The sequence below is a fragment of the Ctenocephalides felis genome, unplaced genomic scaffold (genome assembly GCF_003426905.1).
Source record: "Ctenocephalides felis isolate EL2017-DRISC unplaced genomic scaffold, ASM342690v1 CF-g0.4_SCAFFOLD_01604, whole genome shotgun sequence".
Taxonomy (NCBI): Eukaryota; Metazoa; Arthropoda; class Insecta; order Siphonaptera; family Pulicidae; genus Ctenocephalides; species Ctenocephalides felis.
In genome coordinates this window covers 17,676,030-17,691,114 of record NW_020537758.1, presented here as the reverse complement: position 1 = coordinate 17,691,114, position 15,085 = coordinate 17,676,030, and the positions used below count along the sequence as shown (strand labels likewise).

The 15,085-nt window shown below is 27.5% G+C and overlaps 1 protein-coding gene across 1 annotated transcript in view; it reads right to left on the bottom strand.

Moving 5' to 3' along the window:
* LOC113372307 overlaps positions 1–5,256 on the bottom strand; it is an 81,582-nt gene extending 76,326 nt beyond the window's left edge. Inside the window, exon 1 of the mRNA XM_026612632.1 lies at positions 5,104–5,256. Within this exon, the coding sequence (XP_026468417.1) occupies positions 5,104–5,106 (3 nt within the window). The 5' untranslated portion in view covers positions 5,107–5,256. The remainder of the gene's footprint in view (positions 1–5,103) is intronic.
* Positions 5,257–15,085: the final 9,829 nt, after the last annotated feature.

The window sequence follows — 15,085 nt, the reverse complement described above, 5'->3', positions numbered from 1 at the left end:
GTGTATTCCATGCAAACGAGAGCGAAGCTTAAAGCTCCTCGAATAAAAAGTCCACTTTTAACATTTAGCCTTAAGGCAAGTTGCATGAACCTCCTGCCCTTATTAGCCACTTTGTCAATTTTTCACCATAGGTATATTTTTTTGTTTTGAGCACCATGCTGAATATAATTGAAGTAAAACTTCTTTAGGCGCGACTAGGGTGTAAATCCGTACAAATGCAACGGAAGTGCGTTACGGCAGATAATATAAGATAAAAGTTGAGTGCCAATGATTCGTCATTCGCTCTCGATGATATCATTTCTATACGGGTCAATTGTGATTGGTCGTCGTGTATGTGAATAGAGACCTGTCGTTGTATGCGTTCCGATATCGACAAGGAAATCGGAATAGATAAATAAACATTTTAAAGTTACATCGTGCAAAAATCTTGATTTAATAAAAAATCCTTGAATCAGAAAAATATTTTACCCTGTTCCTTGAAAATAATAAAACAAATTAAGCATTTGTGTCGTGTACTAAACGTAAGTTTATTGAATAAAAATTATTTCTATATTATGCTATTTCTATATTGAAATGGAAAATATTGTTTAGACAAAACAGATATTACAGCTGTTCTAAGATTGAGATTATATAGCCAGCAAAAAAGTAAAAAAAAATACCATCAGTCAATGAATTTTTGTTAATTTTAATTACATGAAGTTTTTCAACATGATGAGTGAAGTGAATGAATATTATGGAATTTTTTGATCAGCAATTACTTCATTTCTCTAATAAAGGTTCATTTCTAAATATTTAATTATAATGACAAACCGATCGTGTCGTATTTGAAGTATGACTTTAATTACATTATTGTTTTTAAATATTAAACATTTTTTAATGCTATTATAAATATATAATTTATAATTTATCATTATATAAATGTGCATCACGAGTGTTACCATGTTACTAATAAACACATTATTCAAAATTGTTATATGATGTATATATTTTCACTTAAATTGCTATTTGTACAGTAGCAAATAAGTTTTACTTCAATCGCGTGTGAACCTTACGCGCACTCTTTTTTTTAAGTACACGCCATTTATTGTTTTATAAGATGTATTGTTATTTTTAAGTTAGGGTAAGTTTAACAAATATTATTTTATATTTACTAGTGTATAATGTAGGAAAAAGTTATGATTATAAATATGTAAAATCCATTGGATGAAAATATAAACAATTTATTAATTACAAAATTTTATGATAAATAAAATGACAAAATATATTGTTTTTCCACCATGTCTAGCCTGCTTGATTCCCCACAAAAATAAAAATATTTAACTACAAATGTACAAATAAGTCGAAATATATGTAATTTCAATAAAAAAGATTACCTAGTACTTTTCCTCTGTTCTATATAAGGTCTTCGTTAAGTTCAACGTACCCTTTATATAAAATCCTTTGTAAACATCCTGGGAGTAATAAAACAACAGCGATAACGGCGAAGGAGTATGAGAAATAATTTTAGTATAAAAGCTGAGATATTGGTGAAGTCACGGACCGATTAATGGAGATGCCGAGGGTAGGAACTTGAATTATTACTCAATGGCAGAACGAAAATTGATTTCATGAATAGAAATTAAGATTAATGTCAAAAACAGGCCAGGTGAATAATAATAAATTATGTAAACGAGGTGGAAATTAAATTTTCTCGAATTTTGTTCATAAGCGTTCAATGGAAATATTAAAGTTTCTAAAGATCTCTAAACTGACGTCCAAAAATACTTTACTTGCATAATATATATTTAATAAGCAATCATTTCTACTAATCGGCTATTTATGCATAAGCCTCATACTTCACCGCATTTTTATTTTCCATATACTCGTATTTGCATTATTATTATAGAAAAGCTCTCTGATAAAATAGATTATGCAAAAATAATTTGAAACAAATGCTGATTACGCCGTTTTTTACTCGAGTATCGCTTGTTTATAGTTCGGCGCAATGTATGCAAATTCATTTTTACAACACCAGTAAAATTAAATTAGAATTGTAGCACGTTTTTAATTATGGAACAATAATTATAAAACAGCATCATATCTCTACATATAAAACGAGATCGGTGAGGCGGAATGAAATATGAGAAAATAGTGTTTGGTTACACAAAATGTATTTGTAAGATGATATCAAATAATTTAATATTAAAAATGTTTGGTATTTCATTAATTTATTCGTGCTTTGTACATTGTTGAAAAATATACAAATATTTAATTATAACAAGGTTCAATATAATGCATAAGTATCCAAATTTTTTGTGTGGACTACATAAATTTGATACAGGGCAATTTATTTTATACGTTTTTTTTATTCCAGTTATAATATATTACATGAAAGCATTTTACTATGTACAAAGTGAATAAACAAAATTTGTATTCAAAGTATGTTTTATTACAGCAATATCTTAAATCATGCTTATGATGAATAATTGATAAGAATTTTTTCAACTCGGCGGATTTACTTAAACTTGGACTCACCGAGCTTTTAAGATATTTGTCATCGTAGAGATTTATATTAAGTGAAAATAGCAATTCATTATATTATTTCTTTCTGACTGCACCAAGAGTAAACTGTGCACTATGTATAATATACTACGGGAAGGAAATAGTTTGTCATTGCTGAAATTGATTTATATATGAACTTCATAGATAATATATTATTACACGCTAAATTTATGTTAAATTAACATGATATACTTGTAACATGATATAATAAATCGTTTAATATTTAAAATGTGCATAATACAAAAACTAAGATTTTAGAAAACTGATTTCTGAATAGTATTTTTTTCAGAAAACTGGTTATAACCAGATTTTAGTTTTTGTAAAAATACTAATTGCCCGATTTAAATAAATTTAAATTTATATACATTTTTTTTACAGAAAATTATAAGTGATTAAATGTAGTTTTTGACTAACATTGTTTATTGTTCAATTTTCTTGATAATTTTTTTATGCAATTTTGTAGATGAATAGATAATAATTGACCCAGGTCTATGATTTTCCACATATAAGGGTGTAAATATTATTATAAAAGTCAAACGAAAATCAGCTATTGATTTGCATCAGTGTTTTTATCAATCCGGTACATTTCGCTACATTAGTCACTTTCAATATTTTTTAAGTGAAATTTATATATTGAATCCCGGTAATTTCAACTAAAATAACAATCTTTGCAATTATCATTTTTGCCTGAAAACCAGTTTATAAAATCGGCTTTTAAAAACCGACATACCCTGGTGGGTAACTATTTGTTCATAATAGTTAAAAAATATTTTTTATCGTGTATAACATGGAAAAGTGGTTGCATCATAAAATTCATTAATATTTAGCAAGAAATTTTAACCCAAAAGCAATGCAATCCATAATTTTTAAATGTGTCTTATAGCACTTAAGGAAGCGTTTTAGAATTTTAAAATTACGATTTTATTAATATAATTTAATTTTATTTTATTTTATTTTGCCTTATTCTAGAAACCCTATATCCTTAGTTTATCTAGTTTATCACAACTGTTGATTTTTTTAAACATCTTTTTTTTAATATAGTATAGTACTTTTTGCACCTGTCTTAAAATAAACAAGTAAACTTGCAAGATCAAACAATGACTTTAAAATATAAATTCTTCTGGTCATTGTCATTGATTTTGAAAATTGATAGATGAAAATGAAGGAATTAAATAATAGACTCAAGTGTTTATAAATTTAACTACATTTTGATTAGTTTGATTACGAAAAACAGCTTTTGATTTGCAACAGTACTAAAATAACAAATTTCGAAATTCTCAATTTTTCCCTGAAAACCAATTAATAAAACCGGCTTTTAAAAACTGATATCCTGATGCATAACTATTCATAATAGTTAAAAAATATTTTTCATTGTATTTTATTGGCAATAGAGTTTGTGGTCTAAAGAAACATAGTAGAATTTTATAGTCTCTTTATAATTTTAAAATTACAGTTTTTTCGGTTTTATTAAAATCGATTAGTTACACGTATGAGAAATTTTATGCATTTGCCTTATTCTAAAAAGCCACATATCCGTAGATTATCTTTTTAATACAGTATAGTAATTTTTGCACCTGTCTTAAAATAAACAAGTGAAATTTCAAGATCAAACAATGACTTTAAAATACAAAATCTTCTGGTCTTTGACTAAAGTGTTTATAAATTTAACTACATTTTGATTAGTTCACTATTTGAAAAAGTGTATTGTACTACTGCAATTGTACTATTTCTTTTGATAATTCCAATGTGCCCTCTAAGTGACTATATAGTGTATGGTACATTCCACAACATTGATCTTGTTGTGTAACAAATGTACGAAGTTATTTACAACGGGCAAAGTGGGATAAGAACGATTCGTTTCCGGGTAAATCTCCACCTGCAGTGGGAAGAGAAATGGCAAATAATTCAAAGAAACTCTCATGATTATTTAAGCATCAAACCGAATTCTACGTTATTCAGAGAACACGGTTACGGCCAGGAACTGTCGGGGATTCTCCGACCAAAAGAGAAATTGGTTTTAAACTTAATTAAAGCGATTTTTTTAATCATAATAAAATACGAAGCGGGAAGCGTAGTCTGTGCGCGATGATGTTCAATTAGTGGTATTAGAGTTTTGCTCTTTAAAGAGATCGGAATTGGTTTTTAAGCTCTGCGAATGTGGCGACTGGCCATCTCGAACACTTTGTAGATTAAACGATTAATTAATATTTTTAATTAACTTTGCTAAAAGTCCGTTCTGATAAATCATCATTGAGTAGAAGAAGATCCATGGTAGTAAAACTTGGTAAGAACTAAATAGTTGAATCATGATAATTAATAATCAGATTATTAATTAAACTATTAATTAATATTTTGATTAACTTTGCTATAAGTTTGTTCAAATATTTAATTAATATGTAATATATATTTTATAGTTAAATCTTTACCAAGAAACGAACAGTGGCTTCAGAAGATTATACGCGCTAGTAGAACTTCTAATATCGATATTCTAAAATCTCCTAAAACTGGGTTTGCTTATATTTTAGTCTAATGTTCAATAATTCCAATTGGTCTCGTTTGTACCATTTTTTATCCTGTCCTTTCATCTAATCCTGGTTTTCAGATTTTAGTTTGGTATTGGAAGCTCTACGCTGATTTTTGTCCAAAATTATTGAGCTCTATTCCTCGTTTTTAAAATTTCAAAACTCGTTCAAGATTTCTTGAAAAATCTGGATGAAAAATTGTGCACATTTCTGCTAATCCTGAAAAAGTGTGAAACGTCTTCTTGAATATTTTGATCATAATAAATTATAAAATAATTAAATTATGAAATTACACACCCAAGTTCTAAGATACGTTAAAAAATTATGGGTTATATTGCTTCTTGAGTTCAAATTTTATTTTAGAAAATAGTGTGTATTATTGAAACAACGAAACATTTTAATTTAATATTATAGAAAGTGAAGACGTCTTTAATTTTTAAAATAGGTTTATAACTCTATAATTAATTTTAATTGACAAATTTATAATATTAATCTAAATTGGCTTCTGTTCTACATAAATCAGAATCGAAGAGGTAATTTTATATACCTTCTTAGAATGTAAAAAAATTCAAAGATAAAATTAAATATGAATAATAATATACACTGTTGTCTACTATATTATTACTTGATTTATTAACTTCCCGAAGGAGAAGTTTGTTTTCATAAAAAAATCCGATTCGCTAATTTTATATGTTCCCGACGTTTCAAGCCATTCTGAAATCTGGAAAAAGTATGTGTGTGTGTTTGTGTGTGAACAGATTTTTTAATATTTATTTATATTTGCCTCTCTTCTCCCAAAGTGCCGAATCACATCCGAAGTGGTAATTCTATTTACCTTCATGTTTGTAAAAATGTTCAGAGATAAAATTAAATATGAATAATATTATAATATATTTTGTTTGCTACTCGTATAAACTTTTTATTGTGCACATAATAATAAAACGTTGTTTATGTCGTAATAACAAATCTCAAACCATAAACATACATGCAAATATTTGTTTCCAAAGTCCTGTAATTTACGTTTATATTGCTCTGTGTAAAATTTTACATGGGCCGAGATTTGTACATGTATTAGTTGGTATTTTTATGTGCAGTAAAACAGAATTCACATATTTTTATAAATAATACTTGTAATGGAAATATTATCACCTAAAAACTAGACTGTGGGAGTAACTCTCAATTTAGCCATAAACATATCATGATTTTTAAGTAAGTTTCATGAATTGTGGTATAATGCTAGTTCGAGAGAAAATTCTCGATATGAATAAATATAAAAAAATGAAAATAGTCCATTATGAAACAGGTTTCACATTTCTTGAAAGACATGCTAAAGATGTATATTTTCAGTATCAAAAGTATTAAAAATAACTAAACAAATAAAAAATCTCTCTGAGCGTGAAAACTCTCGGGTAATTATATACAAAAGTAAAAAGACAAATAAAAAACAAAGTGGAGAAGAGCGAATAATATTCCCTTTGTATTTATGCGCCAGCGGTCTTGAAAATTACACCGGTACATATTATTTTATATTCGTACAAACTGCTGCTGGAATATGGCAACAAAATGTAAATGGCCAAAGTTAAATTTTTTGTAATATGAAAATAATTTTCCGATTTATATACGCAAAAAATAAATAATTTTAGGTGGATTTTTATTACAGAAGCGAGCAAATTTATCGCACATTACAAACCCCAAACAATTACCCTATTATATTACTACTACCCCAAACTATTTCAATTATATGTGAATAAAATATTGACTTTGTAATGGTGTTGTTTTTACAATTGATGTATTTAATTTTCTGGCTTTATTAAAATTTTTGTGCATACATTTTAATATTATTTTATAACATGTGAAATAAGTAACATTTTCACTAGAATCAATTGCAAAAGTCATTTTCTTTCCCGCGGTTTTACTTGTTCATGTCTGGTCAAGTGTAAAAATCACTTCATAATATCAAAAATTTACCCTGTAAGCAATATAATAAAATAATAAACTAGTGGGGTGTATGGCATCGTGCCTTAAGGCAAATAGCTGGAATTTCCCGCACCGTAACGAAATGTTCGAGGAATACTGAATGATTTCAAATAGATTATTATTATTAATATTCTAATATTGACTAATATTTATAAAAATTATATGAACTGAATTGCAAAGATGAAATTATTTGTCTTAAGTATATTAGAACTATAGTCAAAATTAAGAATAAAATCTGAATTATTTTCGATATACAAAAAATTTAAAAAAAAAGAAAAAAAAAGTTGAAACAAAAATTTTTCTTTCCAAAATCAATTATTTTATTAAGATAAGCAGAAAGTTCTTTGAATCAATTAAATCGCACGCTTATTTCTCTCAAAAACTGTCATTTTTTGTACATTTAGCTCCGTATCTTTGAAATGGATGGGCCTGCCTTTGCCAAAAACTAATAAAAACTTCTTCCAATCATTACTAATTGAATGTTTTTTAGATCATTCAAATCGGATGCTCCGTTCTCTCAAAACCTTGATTTCTATTTTCTGCACTCTTTGCTTTTTATCTCCGTAACTGCTGGACCTGCCCTTGCCAAAAACTAATCAGCTCATCTCCCTATCAATAGGAATCGAATATTTTTTGAACCATTCAAATCGGTTGATCCGTGCGCGCGAAAACGTGACTGGAAATTTGTATGCATACATACATACACACACACACATCCATTTTTTCTGAGGTATGCCAAAATGTTCAGAAACCTTCAAAACGTCGAGAAATGTAAAAAAATTCAATTTCGATTTTTGGCCCATTACAATAACTTACCCTACGGAATGTTAATAAATACAAAATTATTACATTACATAAGTGATTTGGTTTGCTAGATAATTTCAACCGCTTTAAAATTGCATGCATTTTTAGAATATCCCTAAATTGCTGTCTGAGCTCTGATTTCATCCTGAATAACATAATGATTATTCATTACAATGGTTTCCGCTTACTATGGTTTCATCATTATCTTTCGTATAATGATATCGCATACAGGTAACTTTTCAATGCGAAAGCTCGAGCTGAGCTTTATCAAGTTCCAAAGATTCAAGCAGCAGAATAGAAATCGAAAAATGCAAATTTTGAGTATATGTTCTCATTCAAAGCTTAGATAATGTTTATTATGTTATTTGAAATCATAAATAATGAAGGACTGATATAAGGCAAACAATAATATCTATAAAACATGCAGCAGACGTTAACAGGGTGTTCCAGAACTCAACATCAAGTTCAATTGAGGTGATAGTATTAACTGCAACTGTCCTAAAAAAATTATAAAAAAATTGTCTCGACTTGTTTGAAAATTATGAGCTTTTAAGTGCAACCAAGACATTTGGTACAGTTCTGACTATTTTTCGAATATTGTGGTTAGTTTTTACTAAATTTGTTGATTTAAATGTTGGAACTGTGAACTGCAAAAATAATGATACAATTTCTCAAATTTTCAAAAATTAACACTATTACAATTTGTCAAGCAAATAATAAGAATGTCTTATGAAATAAAAATAAAACACAAGATAAGTAATTATTTTGTTACAATTGACACCAAAGTAAGGTTAGATATATATGAAAACAACTGTATACTAGTATATGAAGTATACCTTCATATATACATTTATATATTTATATATATATATATATATAAATATATATATACAATTCATATTTACATTTATATATATATATATATATATATATATATATATATTCGGAATAATGATAAACAATGGTGAAAAAAATTATTATAACTGTTTATAATTAATTATTTAGTATTGATTGTGTTAATTATAAATATTATCATCCGAAAAAAGCCCGAGTTTCTCGAGGAATTACAAATAGAAATATAACTCAACAAGCCTTGATTTATAAAGGAAAAAATAAATCGAGAAGTGGTCAGAAAGATTCTGGATCTGTATGTAAACATATTTAATGTTAAATATAAAATTAATTAGATGTAAGTGGCACTTTGCCTTAAGGCAAGTTGCATGACAGGCGTAAATAATCAGCTTAATCGATAAGAATTGGTTTGCGAGCACATTTTCCGACATTTATTTAAATTATGCATAAAAAATTATGCAAAAACTAGTTTAAGCACATAAATTTTATTCCACATAGATAAAAAGCTTATAAAATTCTCTACATAACTGCATTTAACAATTTGCAACTTTTGGTACAAAAACATGACGAACAAGCAGAACGTTCTTTGAATCATTAAAATCGGGCGCTTAGTTCTCTCACAAACTGCCATTTTTTGTACATTTAGCTCCGTATCTTTGAAATGGCTGGGCCTTCTTTTGCAAAAAACTAATAAACACTTCTCCCAATCATTACTAATTAAATGTTTTTTTAGATCATTCCAATCGGATACTCTGTTCTCTCAAAAACTCGATTTGTATTTTCTGAACTCTTTGCTTCATATCTCCGTAATGGCTGTACCTAACTTTGCCAAAAACTAATCAGCACATCTCCTTATCAGTAGGAATCGAACGTTTTTTGAACCATTCAAATCGGTTGATCCGTACGCCCGAAAACGTGGACGAAAAATTGTATCCATACATACACACACATACACACACATACACACACATCAATTTTTTCTGAAGTATGCCAAAATGTTCAGAAAGCTTCAAAACGTCGAGAAATGTAAAAATTTTCAATTCCGATTTTCGGCCTATTACAATAACTTACCCTACGGGAAGTTAACAAACATGTCCAAGATTGTCATTCAGGTTTTATAAAAAATACTCCATTGAAAGGAATACACTCTATTTTATAATTCACTAATAGCAAACTGACTTTCTTGTAATCTTGATTTGGCCCAGTCCGGTATGCACCACCCAGTTATTTCTTCCCTTACGTTGGTCGGCTCAGATGTTCCAAGAAAACCCCAACAGGTATAAATTTTCGAACGGGACTGAAATTCAGCATTTTTCCCACATGATAATTCATTGTTTTTGACCGTCCTGGGTCTTCGTTAATAGCATAACAACATAGAATACATCTGCGCTCGTTTCCGCTTTGTAATTAAACAGAATAACGCCGGCGAAACTGTGTTGCCATTGCCACTGTACTGGTTGTATCATAGGACGAAGTGCTGGCAACACTAAATATTGAATAAACAATTAAAACACTTTACGGTGCAACGCTTTTGCATAAATCGCGACGAAAGTGGCATTTTTAATGTTACTGCATAAACGAACTAGAGCATGTGTCGGCAACCTACTCTTATTGCAGAACTATGGTTACAATGTCTTAAGGGATAAGCCATTGTAAAACGATTTTCTTTAATGCAAAAATATCTTCCAAACCTTGCCAAGAATATATCCTTAAAATTTCATAAACAAATTTAAGTTATTTTCTGAATTACAGAAGAAATAGTGAGTAAGCGTCAATCATGTATACAAGGGGAACAAAAACTTTGACGTGCGATTTCTCGGTTTTAATTTTTTTGGAATCTTCCTAATTAGTAGGAAAGATAGGACAAAAACTGAACGTCTTATCGAAACGAGACCAAATTATTTATATTCGGGATTAAATTCTATTCTAGTTGAACCTAAAAATAAACTTAAAAAAAAGTCATAATTAACCCACTTTTTAATAAATCTTAAGTGAAATTTTGTATAAAAAAACATGATTTTTTTCAAGCTGCCAAAAATTAGTGAATTTCTCATTTTTTTCTACATTTTTTAAGTTCGACTAGAATTTATACCTACTATTGAAAATATATATTTGTTTTGATTTTTTTTGTTTCGGACGGAAATTGTGACCTGCATCTAAATGACACCTGCACGATCGTGGCGCATCGGAAAAATGCTTAAACCCGGCAAATTATGTCATATATTTTAATGAAAAAATTTGAGAAGAATGTTGAAATATATAACAATAAAACCTGAAAGTTTCGTTTTAATTAAATATTTATTTCTTTCACTAAAAATTCCTCAAAAAAGCGATTTTTTGAAGCCTCTAAAGCAGGCTCACCCCTTAACGATCAATGATTGAATTAAAAAAATGTCTGATAAAAATTTGAATTTTTATTGAAAATAATTGATTTTTTTTAAATAAATACACGTGATGTCTTACTATACTCCTCCCTCCCCGACGTAATATTACGTGATTTTTTCTCTAAGCCCTCTTAGAGAAACATTATGGTCACTAGTATGTATGTACTAGCTACTAAATATGAAATTATTTTTTATAGTATTTGATACAAATTCATAAAAATATGTAAAGCTTTTTCTTAAATTTAAACAGTATGAGGCTATAGAATAATTTACCATACATTAATTTTATGATTTTTTTGTTGACAGTAACTTACATAAAAAAATTAGAAAAAAAAATGATTAAAGTATGGTTTTTAAATTATGAGCTTTTTAGTACAGCCTAAAGGTTTGTTCAAACTGTGATTATTTTTAGGTTATTGTGAATAAGTTTTATTATTTTTCTTCATTATAATTTTGAAACCATAACATTTCTAAGACAACAATCAAAAGTCTTAAAATTGTCCCTTTAAGACTATTTGTTAAACCAAATATTTAAAATTTTCAAAATTGATTGATTGTAACATGTGTAACTGTTCTTGGTACATTATGAAAAAATTCTAGTAAAACAATAAAAGCTTAACTCTACAGAATTAATAGTTATCATTTTATTTTTTGAAACAGTTGCGCCATGTTTTCTATAGAAAACGTGAAAATATTTTCTATAAAATTTTTGACTGTGGTCTTATATAAATTAATGTTTAAAACAAACTATTTGTAGTTATTGGTCTTGATAGAATAAAATAAATATAATTACAATATATATTTTGTAATTGCAAAATTTGATCAATTTGAGATTCATGTATAATAAATTTAAGTAAAAGTTATTAGCTTTATAAAAAGTATAGAGAAGTTTATATATCTTACTTAATTGATGTACTATTTATAAAACAAATATATGTATTTTATAATAAAAGAAGTTATGTATAATAAATTTAAGTAAAAGTTATTAGCTTTATCAAAAGTATAGAGAAGTTTATATATCTTACCTAATTGATGTACTATTTATAAAACAAATATATGTATTTTATAATAAAAAAAAAAAATTCAATTATTATTATACAACAAACCTAAAAAACCACAATTTTTGTTGATGAGTTATTCATACAATTTTTGTACATCTGACTTGATGCTCCACAAATTAGCTTTAGACACATTCCATTTGAATAAACTATCAAATACTCACGATAACATTTAATTTTCTTTGAATAATAATTATTTTATAAATTGTTGACAACATCTGTCTTTAAAGTTTGCTCGTTTAAACTGCTTATACATGGAATATTATGTGCAGGAGCATTTAATAACCAGGGCGCTGTAAGCTTTGATTTAATATTGCGCATTTTATAAAATATAATTAAGTAATGTTGATTACCTGAGTTTGTGCAGAGTTAATGAACGAAATGAGAAGAAATAACAGGTATTTTATTATAGGATATAGTTTGATAAATTCTGAGGTAAAATTTGTGACTATAATAATGTGGCTCTTGTACTAAATAATTCTTAGTGGTATAAACGAGATAAGATTTGAAGCTTTTATTAAACTTGTATGCTTTGATTGCACTATCTTAATTTTTAAAGAGTTTCAATCTTACTCATTTAATATGTCTTGATCAAATTAAAACATACGATCTAAGACCTTATTCGAATATTTTGTTTCAAACATTAACTTCGTTTCATTGTATATACTTCATTACAGTCTTTGGTACAAGAGATAGTTAAAGTTTTTTATTTTGAGTATATAATTGAAAAATTAATTTTCAGCATTAAATAAATTACAATTTAATATTTATTATAATTATTTATGATGTCAATTGCGCAACATTTCGTATACATTGTATCAAAAGGATCCAACCAACAAAAGAGCCTCATCAAGTTTGAAGTTATATTCCGTGCTTTGATTGCAATCTCTTCCAAAATTCTCGAACACGTAAATCTTTTCGTAATTCCCCTAATGAAATGTTTCAGCACTTGAACTTGTAACAAATGTACGCACTCTCGTACGAGAGAAGGGATAAATTATGAATATCGAAAGGAAGGTATATTGTTTCTTCTAAAACAATATTTAGTTCAGTAAAGGTAAAATCTATTCAAGTAATAAAATAAATTAGGATTTATTGATACTAGGGTTTATACAAAAACCTACATTTCAGAAAACCGGGTTTCGAATTTTAATTTTACTAAAAAACCGGTTTTAACCGGTTTTCGACTTTTATTTAGAAAATAAATTTTTGCTCGAATATTCTGTAATTTATCCGCAAATTTAGTATAATTTAGAGCAGTATTCGACTGAATTTATTTATTGTTCAATTTTATAGATAGTAAACAAATTTATTTAATTTTAATTTTTAGAACTAAAAAATAATAGTTTATCTTGATTAAATAACTTTGAAAATAATTATTCGTTATTCATGCATCATTTTCACATATAAGAATGAAAATATTTTTATGATAGTGAAAGGAGTTTCAAGTTAAAATTCATTAAACTAAAAGTAAAAATTCATTAAACTAAAAGAAAAATAAAAAAATATTAGATACATGTTGATACATACTTGTTAATATCAATTTTAGTTTTAAGAATAATTAAGCTAAACTCAGGTATTGTATGTTCCAAGCAATTTTAATTAATTAATTTTAAACATTCTAATTGTAACGTCTATCAAATTGCTACTTAGACGTGTCCTTTGTTTACTCACAACATTTCCTGAAATAGAAAATACTCTCATACTCGCGACCAAATTATGCTTAATTGTTTTTAAAGCATGATATAATAGTTTTTTGTTATTTAATTTGTGGCTTCTAGGGTTTAAAACTCTTTTTTTTAAAGTTTAGTAAATAAAGTTACTTCCTCAAGAAAAAGTCATAATGATTTAAATTAATATATACACTGGTATAAAAATCTAAATTAATATATACAAAACCTTTCTAGGAACCATTGCAGACTGATAAGATATCAAATGCTATTAAACCGATATGATTCCAAGAATCAAAACGCTTGAAACTATGTTTTAAATTTTGCTATATTTGTCATTTTCTATTTATACAGTGAAAACCGACTTTTTCTGCTAAAAAACCGGTTTTTGAATTTCATAATTTTCGCCAAAAAAAACGGTTTTTAAAACCAGTTTTTGCAAACTGACAAACTCTAATATTTAGTCTAGTAAAGGTAAAATCTATTCAAGCAATAAAATAAATTAGGATATATTGAGACTGATTTAGCCAGTTAACGGTGTTGCTTACATCGAATATTAACCACAGTTTTGTTTTGTCCGAATCGAGCTCATAAGGAGTATATTCGTCAAACACCAAGTAAGTAGCGCGAAAAAAATGTTATTTATAACTTCAAATAAAAAAATTATAGAATTTGTTCACAGTATGTACAGTTTATAAATAGTTTACGATTTCACTGCCAATCACTCTGTTTCTCTTCCAGATGAATATAAGGAACCTTCGGGTCAGATTGCGCTCATGTTTCCCATATCAACGGCATTCGGCGCTTTCTCTCAGGCGTACAATCATCCTTTATGCCGCCCCGTTGGTTTTTGAGATTCACCCATTAGGTCTCAGAGAATTGCTCGTATGCACATACACTATAATAATACTCATATACGTTGTTTGTGAGTGAGTATATTATACAATTGCATATTTGACCACCACGAATAAAATTTAACTTGCTGGACAGACTAGTTTGTTAAAAAAATTTCATTCGGTATTGATGATTTCAAATTGATATAAAAAAATTCTGCAGATTTTTTCAAATATTTTTCAAATATTTTTTTCTGTAAATTGCTGTTTCCGTAAATTTTTTTTTGAATGGAATACTCTCAAAATTTGTAATTCAAAAAATATGTAGTTTTAAATATATTAACAAGTATTCACAATATATTATATAAGTATGCAAAGACACATGTATTCGAATAGAACCAGAACTTGTCCTTATATAAGATATATATAGTTTATCTGAATTTT